General features: G+C 53.3%; 1 protein-coding gene across 3 annotated transcripts in view; it reads left to right on the plus strand.

The window, feature by feature from the left end:
* SMOC2 (SPARC related modular calcium binding 2) overlaps positions 1–24,177 on the plus strand; it is a 162,434-nt gene extending 138,257 nt beyond the window's left edge. For 2 of the 3 annotated variants that reach the window (XM_027972681.2, XM_027972682.2), the window contains exons 10-13: positions 14,535–14,634; positions 16,457–16,731; positions 20,072–20,109; positions 22,728–24,177. In XM_027972681.2, the coding sequence (XP_027828482.1) occupies positions 14,535–14,634; positions 16,457–16,731; positions 20,072–20,109; positions 22,728–22,745 (431 nt within the window). In that variant the 3' untranslated portion in view covers positions 22,746–24,177. Of the gene's footprint in view, positions 1–14,534; positions 14,635–16,456; positions 16,732–20,071 lie in introns of all 3 variants that reach the window. The other variant, XM_060419334.1, reaches the window with a different exon arrangement.
* The last annotated feature ends 265 nt before the right edge of the window (positions 24,178–24,442 follow it).

Here is a 24,442-nt window from a genome sequence, read left to right on the forward strand (position 1 = left end):
TGGCCTCCGGCCCATTCAGTCCTGTTCCGTCCACGCTGGGCTTTCTCCTCTGATTGGCTTTCTGTCCCCGCCGTGGCCCGTCTACACCAAAGGCACCGAGGTGAAACTCGCCCTCACGTTCCACGGTCTGCATTACCCTTATTTTTTCTGGATGTTGATGTTGATGTCTCTCTCATTTATTAAATCTAATTTTGTTCTGATGTAGGGCATGTACCTTGCCGTCTCCCTGGGGTTGTCAGTGCCTGCCCCCCGTAAATATAACTGCAGGGCGCCTTTCATCTGCACGGCTGTGCCCTACTGACCCCACACACACGTGTGTGAAGGTGTGCAGTGTGGCGGAGACCGTGGTGAGGTCACTGGAGCACCCCTGGCTTCCCCAGGGGTGGCTGCTCGTATCACAGTTTGTGGGCAGGACGTTGAGAAGGAGGAGCCTGTGTCTTCCTGGCAATGCCACTGACATGTGAAGAAGTCAGGGACGCTGACAGTCACTCCGCGTGATCACATCCTGACGAGCAAGGGCTAGAGTGCTCAGCCCTGCCTCGGTTCAGAGGCCCCCCAGCTGCTGAGAGCCTGTGCTGTTGTGGGAAGGGGTAGTGTGGGGTAGACAGCAGGCTCTCTGGGTGCAGAGATCTGTGTGATTGGCCCGACACCAAGGGCTGTGTGGCAGGGCCTTGAGGCAAGCACTCGAGTCCCACCCAACCCCCTAGAAGCCCTGGAGATGATGCGTGAGAGCGTCAGCCCTGAACTCGGCTCAAGAACAGGAGGCTGATGGTGTGGCCGGGAGGTCGGAGGAGAAGACGGTCCACGACCGCCAGGCCCTGCAGTGCGTGTTCTGGGAAAGTGGGCATGAGACGAATTGTTAGGAAGGGAAAGACACGAGTGGGCAGAGGGTGGATGCTATTTCAGGGAGAATGAGCCCCTTGGGCACCAGGCAGAAGTAAGAGCTGCGAGGTGAATAAGCCTAGGAGCCTGTTTGGAAGAGCTCTATTCCAGGAGGAGGTGGATGTGGGTTCTGTGGCTTTGTTTTCGTATTAAATCATATTGTCATACTTTTCCAAGGAGATTGGGATTTCCGGTTACAGTCAGCGACTGCAGATCCAGGTGAGAAGCGTGCATGTGACCTTTCTGAAAGGATGCCCCCTTCACTTTGAGTCATGGTTTTTCGACTCCTGTCTCCAGCCTGTTAGGGACGACCTCCTCCTTGTGCTGTCTCCAAGCTTACCCTGAGAGCATTCAAGTCCTCATCAGGCACGTCGCTGCAAAGGTTTCTAGGAAATGAGAAAACGGAAGACAAGACCTTACGGCCCTTCCTCAGGGAGCTCCCTGGAGGCAGACTCTCGTCTGTCCATTGATGCCACAGCTTCTTCCTGCAGCCTTTGAACCAGAGGCAGGTCCACTGGCCTCTGTCACCTGCGGAGACGCAGCAGGTGGTCAGAGGTGGAGCCTGGGAGGTCTGGTCCAGTTGGATCCACATCCCCTGGGAACGGAGGTTGCTCCAACCATTGGGAGTTTGTGTAAGAGAGGGAATAAGCCAATCAAGCCCCCACTTCTCCCCGAAGAATGTGAACTAAGATGCCTTCAATCCTTCTTCCCTGGCCAGGCTCCCTTCTATTTCTTTTGCCCAGAAAAAGCAGGGCTGTGGATGAGCCAGAGAATAAACTTGGGTAAAGTTGCAGATAGTCATTTGAATGTGGAGAAATGTATATATACGAAATCTCTTGATAGGTGAAAACTTGAGAAACCAAGGCAGGCTTGCCTCCTCCCTAGAGGTCTGGAAAGCATTTTGCCTGTTTCTTCATTTCTGGGACAAACTCCTACATCTCAGAGATGACCGGCAGGTGAGCCCGGGACGGTGTCCTTGGTATGCGCTGGGTGCAGAGGTGCCGTGACATAGACCAGGGGGTTCCAGGAGGAGGACACACCGCCCTCACATGCCTGGATTTGGGGAGCCTGGCGTGGCCACCGTCCAGCAGTCTGTTCTCCCTTCTGAGTCTTAGTCTGCTCCTCAGAGAAAAGGGCTGATGCACACCGCCACCTCCCAGGTCTTCTGACGTGGAGCTGAGCCACCTTCACGGGGACGTTCTTCTCAGGGACCCTGTAGGCTCACGGGTGGGCGGGAGGTCACTGAATGTGACCCCTTCCTGCCCAGGCTGTAATGGACATCTCCCCTAGTTAGCTCTCACCAAAAAGAATTGTGATTTTATTTTTTTTTAATTAAAGAAAAAAACCCAAGAGTTCCCACTGGATAACCAAATCGTGTAAGCTTCACATGCGCAGCACTGTTTATACTTGTCTGCACGGCCTTGATCTCCCACCAAAGTGGGTCTTCCACCGGTCACCGCGCAGGGCACCCCTTTACCTGCTCCTCCCTCCCCTTCCCTTCCCCAGCCTGTTCTCTGCATCTGGGGGTTGCTTTTGGTTCATTCTTTTATTTTGTTTGGTGGTTTGCTTTCTGGGTTTCACGTATGAGTGAATCCATATGCTATTTGACTTCTCTGCCTGGCTTATTTCACTAAGAGTAATGCCCTCCAAAACCATCCACGTCGTAGCAGATGGCAAACGCTCATTCTTTATTACGGCGGAGCGGTGTTCCACTGTATGTACACACGCACCGTCTCTTCCCGTTTATCTGTGGAAGGCACTTACATTAACTCCGCATCCCGGCTGTTGTAAATAGCGCTGCTCTCTACACTGCTCTCTACACTGGGGTGCGTGCATCTTTTCGGACCTGGGTTTTCATTTTCTTTGAATAAATACCCAGAAGTGGGATTGTCGGACAGTTCCAGTCTTAAGTTTTGAAGAATGTGCATGACAAGGAATCATTCGGGACGCACTCAGAATATGTGAGAGGCCTAAGAGAGGCCTGTGACTGGAACAGGAGGTGGGGGCTCGCAGCCCTTCTCAAGGGTGCGGCTCCTAGACCGAACACGGGCCGACGGTGGGCCCCTGGGCTGCTTGGGTGTCCCCGGGCGGCTGCGGGGTCTCGCCCTGCGCAGCACCAGGAACGCTTAGGCCTGCCTCCGTGCTTCTGCTTGAGTTCCAGGCGCGGCAGAGGCCTCAGTGCCGATGGCTTCCCTCCTGGCTCCCTCCGCTCTTTAGAAAACGCGTGGCTCTTGGTCAGTTTCTGAGCTTTGTTCCAACACGACGTTGTGTGATGTTGGACTCAGAGGGCCCGTTACCGAGGGCTTTTCAGATGCTCATGAGAGATGAGGGGCACAGGCGTTGAGGAGTGAGGGTCCTGAGCTGAGGAGGGCCGGTCTGGTGCCTGGGACCGAGGGGGCTGCACCCGGCGGGCTCCCAGGGGACCGAGGGGAAGGCGCCCGGCGGGCTCCCGCGGGGAGGGTCTATATTCCAGACCGCAGAGCCATCTCCCTGCGGCACAGGCAGTGGTGAGCCTCCACGGAGGATGTGACCCTGCTCTTCCGACGGTGTCCAGGCTCTCGGCGGTGGCGGGGTCACTCAGAGGGGCTTCCTCCTGGGCAGAGCTGACGGGCACTGAACGTGGTCCCGTAGGGGCTGGAGCTCTGTGAACGGCGTTTCAGAGCACAGAGCCCTGCAGCCCACTGCATCCCCAGGCCGCCTTTCAGGGGCGCCTTGATGCTCGAGGGGCTTCCAGCCCCCATGCCACCCTCCCGTTTTATAAGCCTTCATTCTCTATCTGCATCAGTATTTTTGTTAGCCCCCCACCCCCACCCTCTGTTTCTGGAGGAGCCTGGTGGGCTGTAGTCCATGGGCTGCAAAGAGTCAGACACGGCTGAGTGACTGACGCAGGCAGGGGTGTGGGTTCATCTGTTTTAAGGCAGCTTTGAAAGCAAGAATCTTCCACACAGAATGTTCACAGGTTCAACAGGCAGGTTCTGGTGAGAAAAGCCCAGGGCTTTCGCTCCAAGCTGTTCCACAAGGTGGGCGAGAATAAGTCTGAGTGTTTGTTCGGTAAACGCGTGTCCTGATGCGCGAGCACCGCTCTGTGGAGTGGACATTCGGCGCCGAGCCCTGGGCCCCAGAGGACGCCCTGACCCGAGGACGCAGCCCTCGCTCGGGCGCTGCCTCCTCCCACCAGGACGCCCTGGCAAGTTTGTCTGCGTGATACGTGACCCGACCCCGAGGCAGCTGCACAAACCTGAGACTCACTTCTCCGCTCTGCTCGCTGAGGGGGAGCATCAGCGCAGCCCCTGCCGGCGACCCCTGCCCCCGCCGCCGCGACAGGGGCTTCCAGCTCCACCAGCTTCCGCCGACCCAGCCCACTGGTGCCTCTGGGATGGTCCACATGGATGCCTGGGGCTTTAGTCTCAAGAGAAATGCTGCTCCTTTGAAGGACATCAGTACACATTTTCTGATGGAAATATAAGCATGAGCGCAGACCTCTTTGGACTGTTCACTCCCTGGATCCAGCTTCATCTGTCAGGCCAGGAAACCCTGTGTTGTTGGGGCCATAGTTTCAAACAGTGCCGGTCACTGAGTCAGACATGGGCGAAGTATGTTTTTAAACTGTCTTTTGTGGGAGTGGTATCAAGTAGCTTTTTTTGGCTGTTACAGTCTTTGTTGTTGTTTGTCAGGAGCTTGGAGGAAGGCTGAGGCTTCTGGCATGCAGGGTCCTGGGCAGACTTGAGGCTTTGGAGGGCTGCGGTGGGCGTGGGGGTCCCTGGGCACAGAGAGTGGAGCAGAGGTCGGACTTAGAGCTGCAGGGCTGGTGAGCAAAGAGGCGAATCTCCATCGGGGGGACGGTTGCGGTCAGCGTGGCCCCGAGCCCCACCCGGAGGACAGTGCAGGATTGGGCAGCGAGTCCTATGGGGTCTGTAAAGTTTTGGTCACTAACCTCAGAACAGCTTTGAAGTCTGGAATGTTGTCAGGCTATTTGTGACTCAAAAAAAGAGAAGAATTTCAGGCAAAGAGTTGGAGTGGTATGAGGAGGGGGCAAACTTTTTTTTAAAAGGAGAAAATGACCCTCGTGTGCTTTCGTTCACGCACGTGTCCTCTGAGCTGGACCCAGCTAGACCGGCAGGCCGGCCGTGGGGTCCCGGGGGCTTGGCACCCTCACCCTAGGAAGGCTTCAGCAGTGGATGCTTTCAGTATGGAGTTTTCTTTGGTTAGATTCAGCTGTAGTTTCTTGTCTCAGTCATCAAATTGTCGACTGAATTCACCATTTTTGGCTCTGAGTGACATAGAGGGAAAAAAAAAAAACCCAAACCCAAGACCTGTTGCTCGAGTCACTTCCAAAATGTGACCCGACCTTCTGCTTCTGCGACACCCAGCCTTTGGTGACTTGCCCAAATCCTGCCAAGGACATAACTGCTTCCGTTCTTTAGGGAAGAACCAGAAAAATCATCGAGGCAGCTTTCCTTACTCTCTTTATCTGTGAAGGTTCACGCTAGCCTTTGCATTGAAACTGATCACAGCTGGGGCTTGACTTGGTCCTGAGATGCAGGTGTTTGAGCAGATTCCTGGAGGCATCCGCTTTCTGCCTCGGCAGAGCAGAGAGTCTGCAGGCGAGTGACTGGCACAGCGGCTGAGGAGGGCACTTAACCGGAGGTGGGGTGGGGTCTACCTCTCATCCCTCATGCCTGGTTTAAATTCCCCCCCGAATCACAAGGGTGCAGAGATGGTGCAGGTCCCTGTTCCACTTGCTGCCTGGTGCAGGGGTAGGGGGCTGGGGCTGTGAGTGGCGGTGGCCGCAGCCCACTCCCCTCCCAGGCAGCACACAGCCCCTCTGTCATCTCATGAGCTTTGCTTCCGTGCTGGGGCTCTGAGGAGGTGATCGCCCCATGCATTTGGGTGATTAAAACCCAGGGGGCCCAGAGCCTGGCTGGTGGGTCGCTGGGCATCCTTGGCCGTGCCCTTCACCTCCTGTTTCCTCGACTGCATTGTGGACCATCACGCCGTTCTGCGGTTACTGTGGTTGCGTGGCAGAGTTCTCTCACACTCTGCGTGTGCCTGTCCCTTGCTTTCTCCTTCCTTCCTCATCGTCCCTCTCCCCTCCCTGTCCCCCTCCCATCCTTCCCCCCTTCCTCAGCAGGCTTTGCTGTGATGAGGGGTCTGACCCGGCAGAAGGAAGGGAGGAAAGCCAGGGCAGGCGCCGAGCCTCTGCGGACGTGAAGGGCAGGGTGCGGACCTCTGAGCCCAGGCTCCATCTCTGCTGCAGAGACCCAGGCGCTGATTGGCAGTTAGGGAGTCGGCAGAAATCACCTTTGATTGAATGCTCTGGGGTGGCTATGAAAACACTGGCTCACTCTTAATATTTTAAAAGTGTAGCAAAAGGAAACCTCACTTGAAATCCAGTCAAGGTCATGGGTGCTTTAAAGTATAATTTACAAGCACGTCGTAGAGCAGAGGCCTCTTTTTTACGGCGGGGATTGAAGGGCTTTTTACGGTTTGTGGTGTGAGAACACGCAGGCCGGCTACGTGGTTGTTTAGCCCGGCTCTTTCTTCAGTTCCTCATAAAGGGTGTGAGAGGGCTGAGCTGTAGAGCAAGCCGTTGGAGGGAGATGAACCGGGAGTCTGGGAAGGAAGCTTTGTCCCCTGGAGGGGTGGCAGGAAGAAAGCACCTGGCCTCTGTCCGGACGCCCGAGCCGGCTCCAGGCCTCGTGGCCGCAGGTCACTGGGCCCAGGCTGCCCGCGGGCTCCTTCCTCCGGCCAGGCCGGGCGGCTGCTGGGCTGTGGGGTGAGGGGCACTGCGTCCACGGCTGTCTTCATGCCGAGCCCCTGGGGCAGAGGCCTCCCTGCACCCCTGGGTCGCCAGGATCAGCCAGGCTTCTGTCTGCTTCTGCAGCCCAGATTCCACCCGCCATTCCTCGTTCACGGGAGGTCACCTTAGATCCCTCGGGCCTGGGGCAGGCGCCGCTCTGGGTGGTACCATGTACGTGCCTGCCAGGCACGTGGCCGTCATCCCTGGGGCTGCAGTAAGAACCTTGTCACTGTTACTGCGTTCCCAGCCCGAGAACACTTGCCAGTCAGCAGCCGTCCATCCAAGGGCCCTGGCTCAGCCCCCACAGGAAGGTGGCCGTGTCTCAGGGAATAGATCAGAACTGCTCTCAGCAGCACCTGCCTGTACCGCTGGGTGCACTGGTGGCGAGCAGGCAGTGAGCAAAGGAAAGCGTGTGCCCAGAAGCGGGAAGCGGGGCTTCTGTACCTGGCACAGCACCACCGCTCTCTCCTGAGTTGTAAATAGACACACACGATTCCCGAGCACGGTGACCCCGCTTCTCCGAGAGACGCTGGGGCACTGAGCTGAGCCGGGCGGTCAGAGCCCCTCCAGAGGGCGGGCAGCACCACGTGGACCCGGCCACATCTCCTCAGGAGCCCCCTCTCTGTCCCCATCGTGGCCCCGCGGTCTGTCTCGTCGAGTGGGGGGAGGTGCCCACACACCCTCACGTCACGTCCGGTGCTGGTGTGCCAGGCTTTGAGAGAAGACGGTCACTGCTGACTCCTCCTCCGTGGCCTTCAAGAAGCTCCAAGTTCCCGTCTCGTGGTCAGGGATCATTCAAGCCCTTGTGCTCAGGAGAGACAGGGAGGGGAGGACAAAGCCTGTGGGTCGGGAGCCATCACCAGTGACCCTCATCCTGGAAAGGGGACAAAGCCTGTGGGTCGGGAGCCATCACCGGTGACCCTCATCCTGGAAAGGGCATCTGCAGGTCAGGACACCACATCATGGGGACGTGTGTCCTCAAAGGCCCCCGCTTCCTGGCTCCCTGGACAGTCCCCAGCATGGCAGCCGAGGAGCCGGTGCCTCCCGCAAGCGGATTCCCACCTCTGCCACCATCAGCCCCCCTCTCTCGCCACCACTGCTTTATTTATAAGCGCCTTGAGGGTAAAAGTGCTGCTTTTCACAGGAGGTATGGCTAATGGCTATCACACAAATGTGGAGGACGTGCTGTTGCCCCTGAGAAGTGTAGGGGGCTTGGGGACACACACTGTCTCTCTAGTACATATCCCGCTGAACTTATCAGCTGGTGCCAACTCCTGGCGCACGTGCTGGGCTCAGCTGACCCACCCAAAGGAGAACCAAACCACAGGCCTGAGTGCGGTGCGTCCAGCCCAAGGAGCCTTGGGCAGGAGAGCACCAGGAGGAGGGCTCTCCAAGCCCGGCTTCCTCTGACCACGTCTCCAGGAGAATAACTTCCCGGGGCCCTTAGGCGTGGACTTTAGCCAAGCTCTGATGCTCACCAGTGTATTATTGAATGTTCGGTAATCAAGGCACAGCCTCAAGCCTGAAATCCTCTTTGTTTAGAATGAAAAAGTGTGTAGAAAATATGAAAATAAATATAAAAAATTTGTAAATATTAGAAAAGATAAAAAGGTAGAGCTGATACACAGTAGCGATTTTGCTTTTAATCTTAAGGTTGGAAACGTCTGTGCTTTTCCTTTGGGCCTGTTGTGACGATGAGCTTACTCCCCGTGTCCCACATAGGTGTCCTGAAGTATAAACCTGCCTCTGTGTGTGTGTGTGTGTGTGTGTGCGTGCGTGCATTCAATCATGTCTGACTCTTTGCGACCCCGTGGACTGCAGCACACCAGGCTTCTCTGTCCATGGGATTCTCCAGGCAAGAATACTGGAGTGGGTTGCCAGGCTCTCCTCCAGGGGATCTTCCTGACCCAGGGATCCAACCCAGGTCTCAAACATTGCAGGCAGATTCTTTACCACTGAGCCCAGAAGCGTATGTGGACGCGTCCTGGTTATGTCTCTCCTGCAGTGCGGGGGCCTCCTGGTTCCACGCTGCTGTCTTCCTTTTTCATGAATCCTGCTGTTTATTCATTTTTGGCTGCGCTGGGTCTTTGTCGAGGTTCCCCAGCTTTCTCGCGCTGTGGCAAGCAGGGCTCCTCTGGTTGCGGTGCTGAGTTCTCATCGTGGCGGTGCGGCGTCTCTGGCTGCAGCGCACAGGCTCAGGGCTCGCGGGCTTCCGAGGTCGAGGTCGAGGTCGCAGCACACAGGCTGGCTGCTCTGCGGAGGACTGCACCTCCTGGGCCGGGGATGGAGCCGCAGCCCCCGCGCCGGCAGGCAGGCTCCTAACTGCTGGACCACCAGGGAAGCCCGAACCGCCATCTCCACGTGACACTCGATGCCCAGCTGGCGGGGATGTTTATAAAGATGTTTTTTTCTGTACTGTTAGCTGCAGATGCTTTTTTAAACGTGCTTTAAGAACTTTTCTGATTACTTTTGTTTAATGTTGTTAACGTTTGAACTGCATATAAAGGTAAAAATTAAGAAAAACACACTTATTAAATTAAGGCAGGTTGTCCTGAGGTGGGAGTGTGGGGGTGGGAAGAGAGGTCAGTGAAGTTGCAGGAACTCCAGGTGTGGGGACCCATCCTGTGGACCCTGGGACCCCAGGTGGGATGCTGGGACCCCAGGGCCTGAGATGAGCATGCTGTACATATTTGGGGCATGTCAGCGCGTGGGAAACAGCACTCCAGCCCCACGTCTAGCTGAGGAGAGCCTGGACTAGGAAGGAGCCTGGTGTTCTGGCTGACTGGAAGCAGGGCTGTGGCTCGAGGGCGGGTGGAGGTCAGGGCAGACCTCAGAGGCTGCGCTGTCGGAAGCTGCAGAGCGGAGAGCCCAGTCCCTCACGCTCAGGGCCACGGACTGTCCCCCTGCCGTGTCTCAGGTCTCAGGGGCCCTCCACACGGTGCCGGAGTCGGCAGACCTTCCCTTCTCTCCTCCACTGCTCTGCTGTGAGCTAAACTGTAAGGACCGGTGTCCCGTTGTTCCATCTCCCTCCCACTTCTGTGACTGGCCAGCCAAGGATGGTCTCACTCGACGCCTCACTTTCACCTTCTCATCTGTAGGAGGAGCCTCCCTCCAGGGGACAAACCCGCTTCCTCTGCACACAGGGATGGAGGTGATGTTCTGGCTCTGGCGGACTTGGTTTGTGCAGGGAGCTCGTTGCAGCTTCCCTCTCCCTGCCAGTAACACACAGGGAAAAAGAATTGCATGATTCATCCTGTGTTTGCACTCACTTTCAGTAAAGGTAATTGAGAGAGAAATTACCAACCACGCAGCTGCTTTTATGTCCAAAATACTGTACATGAAATAAAGGGATTTAAAATCTGCAGACTGAAGGCAGGAGGAGAAGGGATGGCAGAGGATGAGATGGCCGGATGGCATCACCGACTTGATGGACATGAGTCTGAGTGAACTCGGAGTTGGTGATGGACAGGGAGGCTTGGAGGGCTGCAGTCCATGGGGTCGCAAAGAGTCGCACATGACTGAGCAACTGAACTGAAAATTCATGTAGGTTAGCAATTTGTAGATTGTGCTAGTCTTCAGGGAAGTGAGTCGAATCCACTGCAAAGAGACAGTTATCAGCGTTTGTCGTCACGTTTCTAGAGGAACAGGTGCGACTTAATCCCAGTCTCTCACAACCTTTGGAGGCAGCAGATGGCGGCTCTCGCTTCTGACCCACACCCTGCAGGTCAAATGTGTTCATGTCACTCTGGGAAATCGCACAATACGAGACTTCCCTGAAAATTTGTGTGATAAATTCTTATAAGTTTGGGAGAAGGCAGACTTCCAAAACTGGAGGAGTTAAATTGTTAGCAGGGAAGTAGTTGCTTGCAGTGGGATGAACGCACATGCAGGCACACACAGCTCCCCAGAGGGACCCACACAGCTCCTCAGAGGGGTGCACACAGCTCCCCAGAGGGATGCGCACAGCTCCTCAGAGGGATGCACACAGCTCCTCAGAGGGGTGCACAGCTCCCCAGAGGGATGCACACAGCTCCTCAGAGGGGTGCACAGCTCCCCAGAGGGACCCACACAGCTCCCCAGAGGGACCCACACAGCTCCCCAGAGGGGCGCACAGCTCCCCAGAGGGATGCACACAGCTCCTCAGAGGGGTGCACAGCTCCCCAGAGGGACCCACACAGCTCCTCAGAGGGGCGCACAGCTCCCCAGAGAGACCCACACAGCTCCTCAAAGGGACCCACACAGCTCCCCAGAGGGGCGCACAGCTCCCCAGAGAGACCCACACAGCTCCTCAGACGGACCCACACAGCTCCCCAGAGGGACCCACACAGCTCCCCAGAGGCACACACAGCTCCTCAGAGGCGCGCACAGCTCCCCAGAGGTGCAAACAGCTCATCAGAGGGATTCACACAGCTCATCAGAGGGATTCACACAGCTCATCAGAGGGATTCACACAGCTCCCCAGAGGTGCACACAGCTCCACAGAGGGGCCTGAAAACCAGAGAGAGGGTTCTTACTTCCTCTCCATGTTATTCCTTGCCTATGTCAGTTTATAGATATTTGAAATGATGAACCAGCAGACGAAGCTTTAAGCCTACTCGGTGCTACTAGATGCTTTAAAGCCCGACTGATGGCTGTCACTGTCCTCTGACCCTTCACCCCGTCTTGTCACCCGGTCAGCAGTGGACCCTCAGCCCCGCTTTCCCTGGCCCGCAGGCCCCAGGCCTCACCTGCTGGGCGACGTGCAGACCTCAGTTGGGCATCGGTGTGGCTGACACGGTCCAACGCTGTGTGCTGTGTACAGCGCCACCCACTGAGGCCATCGCCACCCCGCCTTCCCTCTCTCGGTGTTGGCTTTCCTTTTGAGGGCGATCCTGAGTGTGCTGGGTCGCAGGAGAGAAGCAGATGCCGGTTACCACGTGGAGTGGAGTTTCCCAACATGGTCGAGGTCTCAGCCCCGAAAATGTTTCCATCTGTATTTGCAAGAAAAAGGGAAAAGATGAAACAGTCAAGTTGCTGAAGTCAGTAATTTCTACACCAAAAACGTCTATTTTTAAAACTAAAGATGTCTCATAGGGCAGAACACATTCATTTTAAGAGTTAACAAGTCAAATAGTTTTTAAGGCATCAGCTATGAACCAGGTTCCCTGGGGCCACACGGCGCCTGGTGTCTGGGGAGCAGCAGCCAGCCGGCTCGCTGCTGAGGAGCTCGCTAGGCCCAGGGACTGAGGCTGGGACGGGGCCACCCGCTCACGCGGGTCAGGCCGGGATTAGAACCCGAGTGTCTGCACAGGACTCTGACAGGATGCCAAGTATTTTCCTTGGATTTCACAGATAAGTGAAATCAACTGAGCATTTCCAGGCCAGGCAGGATGCTGGATTTTGCCTTGAATGTGTAAATAAATGGTTGCAGCCTTTCTGCTTCCAACTTGGAGAAGGGCCGTCTGGTCCCCCCGCCCCACCACACACAAGCGTCTCTTTACCCGGCTGCCAGGTCTCCGTGGAAGGCCCTGCTGCGCAGCTGTCCCTGCCCTGAGCCCCCCGACCCGAGCCCTCCAGGCCTGCCCCACGTCCTGCGGGTGGACACAAATATACTCTGGGTCCCGTCTCAGAAACCTGCCGGCCGCGGTTTCCCCAGCACGAGGTTTACGGGCGCTGGGGGCCGTGCCAGGCCCTGCGGGCAGAAGGAGGGAAGGTGAGCTGCCGCGGGGGAGGCCGGGCCCCCTTGGGTGGGCACCCGCTGTCTCCTGGCTACCCACTGAGCTGGCCCGGGGCTCGGGAGGCTGCTGGCCACGGCCTGTGGTCTGCAGGCAGGACGCAGAGCTCTGCGGTGGCTGCTGCTGCCCGCGCCCAAGGGGCCGAGCGTGAGGGAGGCTAGGGGCTGCTCTGGGCTTTCTGGGAAACCCAGTGGCCGGGGGCCCGGCTCCCTCTGTCCCCCAGCTCTGAGGCTCCTCGGGAGGCCCAGGCCATGGCCCAGTACTGCTGGCACTTCTCATATAACCAGAAGCCGCTTCTTAATCGTGCGCGCTCTGATTTTTTTCCTTTGGATTTCTTCTCATTTTTACAAACATTGTGGAGGATGAGCAGGCCTGGGGCTGCTGTGTTCCCGGGAGGAGGCGTCCTCCCAGGAGAGCTGGAGAAACCCAGGGGGTGTGGTGCAGGCGGGAGGTGAAGGCGGTCCTTGCCCCCCTCCATCCTCCGTCTGTCAGCCTTCGATGCTGCCTGACCCTGGCGTATGGTCATCGTCGTCCAGTTGCTAAGCAGCGTCCGACTCTGCAGCCCCGTGGACTGTAGCACGCTAGGCTTCCCTGTCCTTTACCGTCTCCCGGAGCTCGCTCACACTCATGTCCACTGAGTCAACACCATCCAACCATCTCATCCTCTGTGTGGGGATTATTTCCCCAGGATGCTGGCCACAGTGGGTGCCGCCCTGGCCCTATTTGGTCTCACGCGTATTCAGAAGTGGTACAGCCATTTCTGTTTCATGAGGGGTTGTCCTGGAACCAGCAGCCACAGGTCCCAGAGTGTGAGGCCTCGGGTCTGTCTCCCCGTCCCGCCAGGTGAGGGCTTGGACCCAGGTGCCGGGTCTGCTGGATCTGAGGGTTGCTCACCCCTGAGCTCCAGGCCTCCGTCCAGGTCTGAACACGGGCTATTGGAGGAAGCTCAGCACTGCCCGTCCTAGAGTGGGAGAAGTCCCCACGTCAGATGACCATCCCAGACACGCCGTGCCAAGGGTGCTGCCCGTCCTGGAGTGGGCGATGACCTCGTCAGATGACCGTCCCAGACATGCCGTACCGAGGGCGCTGCCGGTCCTGGAGCGGTTGATGACCTCGTCAGATGACCGTCTCAGACACACTGTGCTGAGGGCGCTGCCCGTCCTGGAGCGGGCAACCAGCTGCAAGTCGGCTGCTTCCTCCCCAGGGAACGCTTAATGTTCCGTTTCATTTTTCCCTTGAAAAGTAGCGTTTTCCCTGGGGGTTTCCCCTACAGATCACAATCTGCTTTGCTAATTGTATTCATACGGGACAACACAGCTCTTTTTCACCCTCCCTTGACCCTTAGGGATTCGCATCTGTTCTCTGATATGTGTATTTAACGAAGTGGAAACCAGCATAAATGGATTCCTGCTACAGGCAATTAACATGTGCTTGAATAATAATAACAAAAACTCAAGTGTCAAAAGGAAGTTTGTAAAATCCCAGCTCTCCGCCTGTGTAAACACACGCGTCCTGAGTGACTTGGCTGCCGCACGCGGCACTGCCATCGGATCCGTGTGGAGGATCCCTCCTGCTTCTCGGAGTCCAGGAGAGACGTGCCCAGCTGCCTCTCTTCATCCCGAAACACAGAGGGTGCAGGGGACTTAGGGACAGTTCAGTGGCCTCTTGTAGGTGAAGACTGCAGTGGAATGTCAAGCTTCAGGTGAACTCCACTGCAGAATTACTCGAAGGCCATGAGCCGTCTTCTGTCTCAGGTTCATCTGACCAGACGCCAGTGTGTCCTGCCCCAGTCGTGTGAGCCTGGGGTAGTTCCCAGCCTCGGGGCTTCCTACGGAACGGGGGCAGTGATGCCACCCGCCTGGGGCTGCCGCTCTGGGGACCAGTGAGATGATAATGCCCAGGAATCTGTTAGCGTCACGAAATAATTCTAGAAATCTTAGAGACTGTAGTTTTCAGAAGCTGGGGTTTAAAATCAACATGTGTGGGCTGCAGGTGTTCGGATGAGCTCACTGATACAATGTGCCTGACAGCCAGGTTTCTGAGTCCTAACCCAGCCCTTCTTTCCGCTACAGGGAACTCCGCTGTGCTCGGTGAGTTCTGGGAAGCGTGAAACGATGTCTGTGCTTGGTCTTTTTCAGGTTGTCCTGGTGCCAAAAAGAGCGAGTTTCTGACGAGCGTGCTGGACGCGCTGTCCACCGACATGGTCCACGCGGTCTCTGATCCCTCCTCCCCCGGCAGGTGCGCTGCCCCTGACCTCAGAGCAGGGGCTAGGACGGAGCCTGGTGGTCAATGGACCCTTGGAGCCTGGAGGGCAGAGTCCAGCCACTGGAATCTCGGGGCTCGGCTTAGTGGGCACAGCCCAGAGCAGAGCAGACCCGTCCCCAAGCGTGAGGTCCTCGCCCGTGTGTGCAGGAGGTCTGCTTAGCGGGTCTTCCTGTAATGCGATCAGTCCCATGAGGATGTTGCCGGCGTGGGACCAAGCCGAGGCCCTGGGGTTTCCCCAGGTTCCATCAGGCAGGGGGTGCAGACGCTGGGTAGGGGAGACGGGGGCGTGGGAGAACCCAGCCCAGAGGGCTCCCTGCTTCAGAATGAATGCTGTTTCAGAGCTAGTGACTGGATTTTATAAATACTTTCAATTAAATTGTTTGATTAAAAATTCTCAAAATAGGATTTTTTAAATAAAATATATATGATGTAACATTTGCCTCTCAGCCCTTCCCAGGGCTGCGATTCAGGGGTGTTAATTGTATTAACGCTGTTCAGAGTCTGACTTCTGAACCTTGGGGGACTTGCCCTGAGCGCCTGGTGGACGCGCTTGGTTCTGGGGCTGAGGCTTTGAGCTCCACTTCCTGAGACGCTGTCGAGTCCCTGAAGCTGACCTGCGTCTGTGGACGACTGTCGGCCCACAGGAGGGTCGTGTCCAGTGTTTAATGGACGCGGTGTCTCAAGCATTGGCTCTCCCCTGTTAATTAGCGATCATCAGTCTCTTTATCTTAAAGCACAGTTTTCTGATTGGGAATCTCACTGTCTGTATTTTCTTAGAGCACTGACCTTCCTCCCATCCTCCCCAAACCTTGATTATTCCAGCCCCTCTAGCTGATCTAAGATTTCTGGTCCCTCGGCTCAAAGTCCTCCTCTCTCTGCCTCTGCTTAAGAGTCAGAATGGAGAAGAATACAGGGCAGGGCTATGAATCCAGTAGAAAGTTAAATTGTATGGAACCACCCAAAGTTCAAATTGACATCTTATATTTTCAGAAAGATTGCTCTTCTCTGTAAGACTACAGTTGAAAGCAGTAAGTGAATTTCCATCCTAGAAGGTCCTCTGAGAGTTTGAGAAATGGTCAATAGTCTCAGAAAGCCCTAACACCCGGGAACGCCTGGTGTCTGACTCCCTCCTGACGTTCATGGGGACAGAGGTCGACAGCAGGCCAAGGAAGCAAGGACCAGGCTTAGCACCTGCCGGCATCTTCTGCTTAGTGAGAAGCCCCGTCGTAACATCGGGGTTTCCAAGATCAGCCTTAAACGCAGAACTTCTGGAAGTGTTTTTAACTTAAATCTTAAAATACCAAACTTTATTTTTCAGTCCAGGGTAAGATGTCAGCTTACCACTTTAGGACATGTGTGAATTTTCACCTTTTAGTTTACCTGTGACATCAACAGCCTGCCCAGGAACACAGAGGAGTAGAAAGCCTCAGGGTGCAGGCAGTGGGGATGGGCGTCCTGTGACCGGAGTGGAGATGGGCGTCCTGTGACCGGAGTGGTGGTCCACGGGCTTGGTCCCCGAGACCTGCCAACGCCCGCTGTGCGACCGGCCTGTCCAAACTCACTGTGCCATTTGCTAGTTTGAAACCAGGTTGAAAATGTTTGCCTGATCTCCTTTTCTAAGTTATTTTTTTAAATCATTATTATATTGAAGGGTAAAGCCAGGCAGCCTTATGCCTTAGGAAGGAGAGGGCGACAAGCAGGTTCCTCCATCGGGGAAAGTCAGAGCTGGGTGGGGGTGCCTTTCTGGACAAACCAGGGCCAGGGCAGGGGTCCTGACCACCCACGTGTCTTCCAGGCTCTCAGAACCTGACCCCAGCCACACGCTGGAGGAGCGAGTGGTCCACTGGTATTTCAAACTGCTGGATAAAAACAACAGCGGGGACATCGGCAAAAAGGAAATCAAGCCCTTCAAGAGATTTCTTCGGAAGAAGTCCAAACCCAAGAAATGCGTGAAGAAGTTTGTGGAGTATTGCGACCTGAATAACGACAAGTCCATCTCCCTGCAAGAGCTGATGGGCTGCCTGGGCGCGAGCAGAGAGGAAGCCAAGGCGGACACGAGGAAGCGCCACAGTAAGCCTTTCTGCCCACTTTCAGCCACTCCCGCCCACTCTCCACGCCTCTGCTGAGAGTTAGAGAAACGGTCCCAACAGCCTGAGGGTGGAGGCAAGTGTGATGCGCTGCCTTACTGTAGGCCCCTGCCGGTGGAGACGCTGGCAGATGGTCGGGGGGTGGTCAGAGGGGAGCCGGCGTGGAAAGGGGAGAGCTCAGAGGTGTCTGGAGACGCGTCTTAACTCTTCTGTCCTCGGGAGGGGAGGGGAGGGGAGCCTGCCCTCCCCAAGTGGCCTTCTGACGCTGAAAAGTGAACTGGGGACCCCTGGGAGTCACTTGGGGCCCCCAGGCATGGCCCCTGACCAAACCTTCCGCCTGATTATTAGCAGCTCAATAATTCCTGTTTCCAAACAGTCATTTCCGTGGTTGAAACAGAGCTTCAGCTGTGCTGCCGGTTGGGCGAGTCTCCTCCCGGAACCCAAGCGCAGTTCCGAGGCGCTGGACCACCAGCCCTGGTCCCTGGAGCCGGTGGGGTCCACGGGGCCTCTCCCACCGCTGCTGACTTACGATCCCATCTTCCTGTTGCCAAACTTGCAGCACGTTTGAAACGCAAGGCAGGTCTGAGAGCTGAGTCTGGAGCATCAGTAGATGGTGGTCTGCACGCTGCCCTGTATTTGTAGCTCAACTGGGACGGGAAAGCCCTGGACCCGGTGGTGGTGGTTTAGTCGCTAAGCCAGGTCCGACTCTTGCGACCCCGTGGACTGTAGGCTGCCAGGCTCCTCTGTCCATGGGATTCTCCAGGCAAGAATACTGCAGTGGGTTGCCAGTGCTTTCTCCAGGGGGTCTTCCTGACCCAGGAATCAAACCCAGGTCTTCTGCCTTGTAGGCAGATTCTTTACTGACTCAGCTATGAGGAAAGATGGCCCCTGACCTCCCCCAAATAAACTAATGTGGTAAAAATGACAATTTGTTTAAAAATGAGCATTGGCGATTTGGATAAAAAGTTAGCTGATTTTGCAGCTCTTTTTCTTTCTTTTTTTTTTTTTGCTGAATTTCTCTTAGTTTTTTCCTATTGTTAGTTTTTTTCAATTTTATTATTGTTTATTTTTTCCTATTCTGTGTCATTTGAAATAGGGAAAAGTCAAAGAAACATAAATATTCAAGAGGGATTATTTCTAAAAACCCAAATTTATTTTTTTTCTCTCTACTTGCAAATGCATTTTTTAAATTCTAAAAAATATGAGAAATCAAATAAAGAACATAAATAACATGTGATCTTTTATTTTGAGACAAAAATCAGACCAGATCTATAGCTTCCCAGACACTATTTCTGTTCATATATACATACAGTCCATGAGGTCATGACTTAGCGACTGAACCACGACAAATATGTATGTATTTATGCACTACGATTTTCACTACAAAGTGGGATCATAATATATAAATACTTAATCACATTTATTTTTACTTTGAGCAGTTAAACAAGATTTTGCATTTAAATTTTTGCAACTAAGACATTATTGGGAGCATGATCTCAATTTTTGCTATTACAAAAAATGCTAAAATGAAAAAATATCCTGAAAAATATTGAGAAAAGATAGAACATAGAATAAATATTTTCCAAGGGCTCAGGGAAAATTCACAAAAGATGACATTATGTTTTCATGGTCCTCTAAAATGACAATTGTACAGAAAATCAGCAATTAGGAAATGCTCATTTTTGACCAAATCGTGCTTTTCACCCAAGTTGCCATGCTGGCTACATTCTCTTGGGCATATTGCCTCACAGCCACGTCACCATGCACGGTGCCACCTGGAAGTGATCAGTACCGTCTGATGCCATGGCAGCACCCTCCCCCCGACCACCCATCGCTAAGCTTCACATGGGGAGCTGGGAGGTACACGGTCCTTTTCTCACTGAAAACTGTTTTCATTGGTGTGGCACAGCTTCATGTTTTTTTAAATGATGTACGCTCTGTTTCATTCAGATTAATTAGCAGCTTATTTTTTGCCCTTTATGTATTTTGAAAAACTCCTTCATGGAATTTTCCCCTACTGTCTTGAGAGGAATATTTCACCCAGGGTCATTCATGAAATTTATATTCTTTTCATCTATAGAGCAAAGTTCTAGACACGTAGAAATGTTAACTTTTCTTGCCGTAACTTACCTTTGGTCTGTGGCTGCCTCCAGTGATCGGTGGACTATTTACCAGGAAAGGAACCAAGAAAACTCTGGCAATTGTTGACAGCCCAGTTGGTTAGAATAGATTCAGAGCATCTACTTAATATTCTCTCAAGTTGGACCAACGGCCCAACGCCTGCTTTCTCTATAGAGTCGTCATCTCAGGCCAAACAAAGTGGAGAGTGGCAATAGCCGTGATCCAGATCCTTGAATCGTTCAAACCTGCAGGTGAAAGAAGCAGTCCATTTAGCTACTACTCACTCAGTATTTTTGCGATTTGTTCAATACATTTGTGTTTTAACTGATCATGCTCTGTTTCTGTTTGCTTGAATATAACAAGAGAAGAGGTTTGAACCTGGAATAATTCTGCTCTTTAGTTTATTAATTGAATGAATGGACATTGACAACTAATCAGGTGTTTGGGGTTAGGGGTGCTGTCTTCCACCTACTGATTTATTCCAAAGATATTTATCCAGTGCTCCCTGCTCAAAGCATTGGCAAAATCACAGTAAATGAGACAGGCAAAAGTCATGTACTTCTAGAGCTTACATATTAGCATGGAAACAAGAAATGGAATCAATAGGAACAATCCACTGTAATGGGTGATGCTTGCTAAGAAGGTTGCGGGGGGAGACTGAAATTCCAGGCAGAGGTTTCAGGCAGGAAAGTGTCTCCACAGGTGGGGTCCCAGGTCCCTGTCCTGAGAGAGGCTCAAGCAGGATTTGGTGGAGCCAAGCAGGATTTGGAAATAGTTATTTTGAGCCAAGCCAGTTAAATGATTCTCGTGACTTAAATATAAGACCCAAAGCTTTCATAGCGGCGGCATTCTGTGCTGGAGTACCTGGTGCCGGGGTCGCCTCTCCCTGCTGGAGCTTCAGAAGCTGAGCAGGGCGCTCTCCGCAGCGAGTGGACACGCCTGTGGAATTCGGGGCAAAATGGAACCGTCTTCTGAAGTTGGCCTAGAGTGTCTGAATTGGTGGAATTGCTTATATACTGGCTTTTATGACCCATTATTTATGCTCCATGCTGAGCACGCGTGTAAAGCCTGTTTTCTCAAAGTTTGCTCGAGGACGACTCTTTCCTGAAGTGGTGTGGCTCTCTTCCTGAAAGAGTCTACTTAACCTCTTACTAATGAAGTATGTTTGGTTTCTAATCTCTCTCTCTTTTTTCCCCTGCTAGCCCCTAGAGGTAATGCTGAAAGCGCTTCTAATAGGCAGGTGAGTATGTTTACACTGTAGCCGTAATAACTTGCTGCTTTAGTTGTAGGTAATAACAACTGAAGTTCTGTTCATTTGGTGAGTGAAGCACCTCCCAAGAAAGAAAGAAATGTAGACCCGCGTTTTTCACCAAGCGCTGCCTCCGAGGGGACTCTCAGCCCCTTGCCGTGTGCTCATAAACACAGGCGCTGCCTCAGCCTGAAAATAGGCTCTGAACGGCAGAGCCTCGCTCCTGAGCTTTTTCCCTGGAAAAGGAATCTGGAGCAGTCTCCCCAGCTCTTTCTAAAGTGTTTATCGCTGCAAACAGTGATCCTCGGTGAGGCCCTGAGGACACGCCTGTGAGGCCTCAGAGAGCCTGGCAAGATTCTGTCAGAAATCTCCAACTTGCTGAAGTATCAGCTTCAAGGGTTTTGCCCTAATTATTTATTTTTACTACTTGAAATTTCAATTATTTGTTATTTTGAGAAGATTTCCGAGTCCCCCTGTTTTGTGGGAATATGTGTGTGTGTGTACACACACACACACACACATATTAAACAGTTCTCCAGGATTTGCATCCGTAATTTGTTTCTTATGCTTGGTGAAGGAGACTGCAGGGACAGGCTGCCTTCGCTTTCCACCAGGCATCACCTCCGAGGGGGCTCGAAGCGTCGTGTGTGTGCACAGCCGCCCTCTGCTCTTCCGAGGCTGGGTCTCTGTCTGCAGTTACAGGAGATGACCATGCCACCCCAGCCACAGCCCTCTCAAGCCCAGAGTCTCTTCCGGAGGGTAAACGTGAGCGGCTCCTCGCTCCTCCCTCGAAGCCAGGGCCACACCCTCCTTTCTCCAGGCCGCTCACCAATTTGCTGTGCATTCTGTCTTCACCTCTTTGATGTCAGGCCTCCGTTTCCTGAGACAAGCCCCCGTATTTGTTGTGGGTTTGAAATGGAGACCTCTAGCGCACACCTAGGATGTAACTTAAAACCATTTCATTAGGAAAGATGTGTGATAGGGTTGGTCTTCTTCGTTGAGCAAGTGTTTATGGTTTCAACTTTTTAAATCCCAGCACAAATCACTTGTGCTTTAGAACAGGGCTGGTCTGAAAGCAATTACCTGGCTGAGTTCCCAAGACTTCAGCACGACTTTTTTTCCTAAGATAACAACGGTGACGGGCACACATGTGCTGCCTCAGTCTGAAATAAACTCTGTTCCAGGCACAAGCCTCACTCCTGAGCCTTTTCCCTGGAAAAGGAATCTGGAGCAGTCTCCCCAGCTCTTTCTATGATGTTTATCACTGCAAACCGTGATCCTGGGTGAGGCCCTGCTGCAGCTGGCATTTATTAAAGCGATTGAAGACCATGCAGGCTTCTTGAAGGAATCAGGAGTCTAACCACCGAAGTCTTTCACTGTATGGATAACCAAACACAAGAAGAGGAAATAAAGGGCATCTCAGAGGATACATGAAGCCCATATTTAATAAAAAAACAAAAAGTGACCCGCGTTTCCGGGTGTCTTCTGCAGTTTCCATAACGATCCCTCAGTGATCGGAACCCTACCATCCAGTGATGTGGACGCAGGTTAGAACATTAGTGCCGCTTCTCCTCCAGCGAATCTGATCAGTTTTATTCTCTGATTAAACGTGGTGATGGCTTATCTTTCTCCACAACTAATTAAAATAGAATGTCTTGTTTTCTTAATGTGGGAGATGCCGTCTCTCTTCTTGCCGCCTGTTCATATATTTAGCAGGAGGGTAAAAGCCAACCCAGAAGTCTCCTCAAAACTTAAATAGACCTGACTTGTATTGGTTGGAATGGGTCTATGTGGAAAAATAAGCCAAGAAGGCTGCACATTGCTTCTCCTTTTCATTCTTCATGATTTTTAATTCTGCACTCGAGGGCAGAATTCCAGGAACTTAGTAAGCAAACTTTTCAGTTGCATTTCTTCTTAGAGATGGAATAATGAATGGAAAGGGTGAAAAGAAAATTGTCAAAAAGCAGCCTTGCCTTTATAAAATCCGAAGCATAAGTTAGATTGTTAAAAATACGTTTGCATGATAACTGCATGGTGATTGGAGATTCTGAAGAATGTTTAATATAGTGAAGCTGCTTATAGTATGTGAAAGAAATGCTTATTTCCTCAGCTGATATATTTTCTTATATTTCTGAACATTGAATGAAAGAAACGTGCTAGAAGTTAAGAAGTGCCCAAAATTCCTTTATTTTTTTAAGTTAATTCTTATGTCCCAAGTGGGGCTCCCCTGGTGGGTCAGTCAGCAGTGGAGACTCTGCCTGCCAGGGCAGGAAACGTAGGTCCAACTCCTGGGTCAGGAAGGTGCTCTGGAGAAGGGAATGGCAGCCCGCTCCAGCGCTCTCGCCTGGGAAATCCCGCGGAGGAGCCAGGTGGGCTACAGTCCGTAGAGCCGCAGAAGGGTCGGACACGGCTGAGCAACTAGATAGCCACAGCGACCCAAGCGAAGGACGGTCTCTTTTCACTGCTGTGTAAAATGTTGCTTTTCCCTTTGTTCTTATCAGCTGGATTTATTTTATTCCTGGAAGGCAAGCCTTCATTTTCAGAAATGAGTGCTTCAAAATTCTTAATACATCTCTTTTTTTGTCTTTCTTTTTTTTTTTTTTTTTCAGCCAAGAAAGCAAGGATGAATGGCTCCACGGCAGGTCCGAGACACGTGGCCAACTCCCTCACCAAAAAGCAATTAAAAAACCAAAACAAACACATAGTATTTGCACTTTGTACTTTACCTGTAAATTCACTTTGTAGAAATGAGATATTTAAATAGACGGCTTTAATCTGTGAAAATGGAAGGGCTGGCTTCAGAAAACTAATCACATACAATGTATGTGTCCTTCTTTGACCTTCAAAACCTGTAGCTGGTGGAGATGTATTTTGAGTGGATTTAAGCTTAGCTTCTTCATCCCACACGTGTTAACCGACAGAAGCCTTGGCCGAGGTGCCCTGGCTCCACCCTGTGCCTCCTCCTGACGGGCGCTGTCCCTAGCAGCCTCGCCAGGTTGGCTTTGCCAGGGACCTACTGTCCTGGCGGCATCGCTGACGCTATGCTGGAAGCTCCGCGGCTCTGTAGACGTGCGTAGTCGACTGCTGACCCCGTCCTGGGTTTGTTCGCTTCTTGGGATCTTGTGTTAGCTTGCTGGTTTTCCTTCCCAAGTTCCTGCTCCCGCAGTGAATTATCCAGCCACTGGCGCAGTCTTCACCGGTAGTGCCCTGGTAGAAGAGGAGATTTTTCAACCTTTTCTTGGTATGCCTGCTTTTCCATTGTGAGCTTCTGTTTGAGTTTTGCTTTGGGCTCAGATTATCCACGCTGTAAATGCTAGAGAATTCTGCCTGCCTCCTGAGGCAGCGTGGAGGGGCCCAACGTTCAGAAAAGTAAATTTAATCACGATCCGACCCAGCCAGCCAGACATGGTTGTCAGCCTTCTTCTCTTACGCCTGGCCCCTGTCCACCTGTCCATGGTCTACCCCGGGGCCCCCGGGAAGGGAAAGCTGCCGCCTGAGCAAGTTCCTTAGGGAAGGCATGGCCAGGCGAGGCTGTGCCCGGCGCTGGTCCCAGCAGCTGGGGCAAAGGCCTGTGGGTGCCCGCGTCCCTTCTTTCCTGGAGGCGTCCGGGCCTCGAGGACTGGCCCCTGGGAAATTCACCCGAGTGGGGCTGGACAGGGGTGGGGGGCAGCGGGGCCGGGCCTCAGGGGAGCCGGCTGCCCCCGTCAGGGCTGGAGCCCTGCCTCCGTTCTGTGCCCACGGGCTCCGTGGAGTGGAGCGCAGTGACAGACCGACGCTGCCTCAGCTCGAGCTTTAGGTTTGGAAAGAAATCTTCTTGTCCCCAGATCCTCCAACACAGAGCCTGTCGATCTGTCTCGACAATTTTCATGAAGACGTTTCCTGCAGTGTCTCGCGGGAGACTCAAAGGGGAACCTTGGAGCCTCAAAACCAGCCCCCGTGTGTCACCATTGTTTAAGAAACAGTTATGGTCCTAACCTTATTGGATAATCTTTTATATTTCTGAACTTTGAATTTAATCATTTTTCTTAGATTAAAATAAAATATGCTATCAAAACCTTAGTCAGCCTCTTGCTTCATTCTAAAGGTGTCTACTGTCGGGAGGCAAGACAGGGATGCTGGGCTGGGGGGAGGTGGACCCTGGTGCGGCCCCTCTTGGCGTGGGACTCGGGGCGAGAGCCCTCGGGGGCTTCAGCCTCCTGCTCTCAAGCAAGATGACAAGCGGCGACGTGCACCCTGAAGGCACAGGTGTCCACGTGTGAAGGGTGCAGGCTGGGGCAAAGGGCACGCGTGCTCATCCTCGTGATGGGAAGCAGCCCTCCACTCA

The sequence above is a fragment of the Ovis aries genome, chromosome 8 (genome assembly GCF_016772045.2).
Source record: "Ovis aries strain OAR_USU_Benz2616 breed Rambouillet chromosome 8, ARS-UI_Ramb_v3.0, whole genome shotgun sequence".
NCBI classification, from domain to species: domain Eukaryota; kingdom Metazoa; phylum Chordata; class Mammalia; order Artiodactyla; family Bovidae; genus Ovis; species Ovis aries.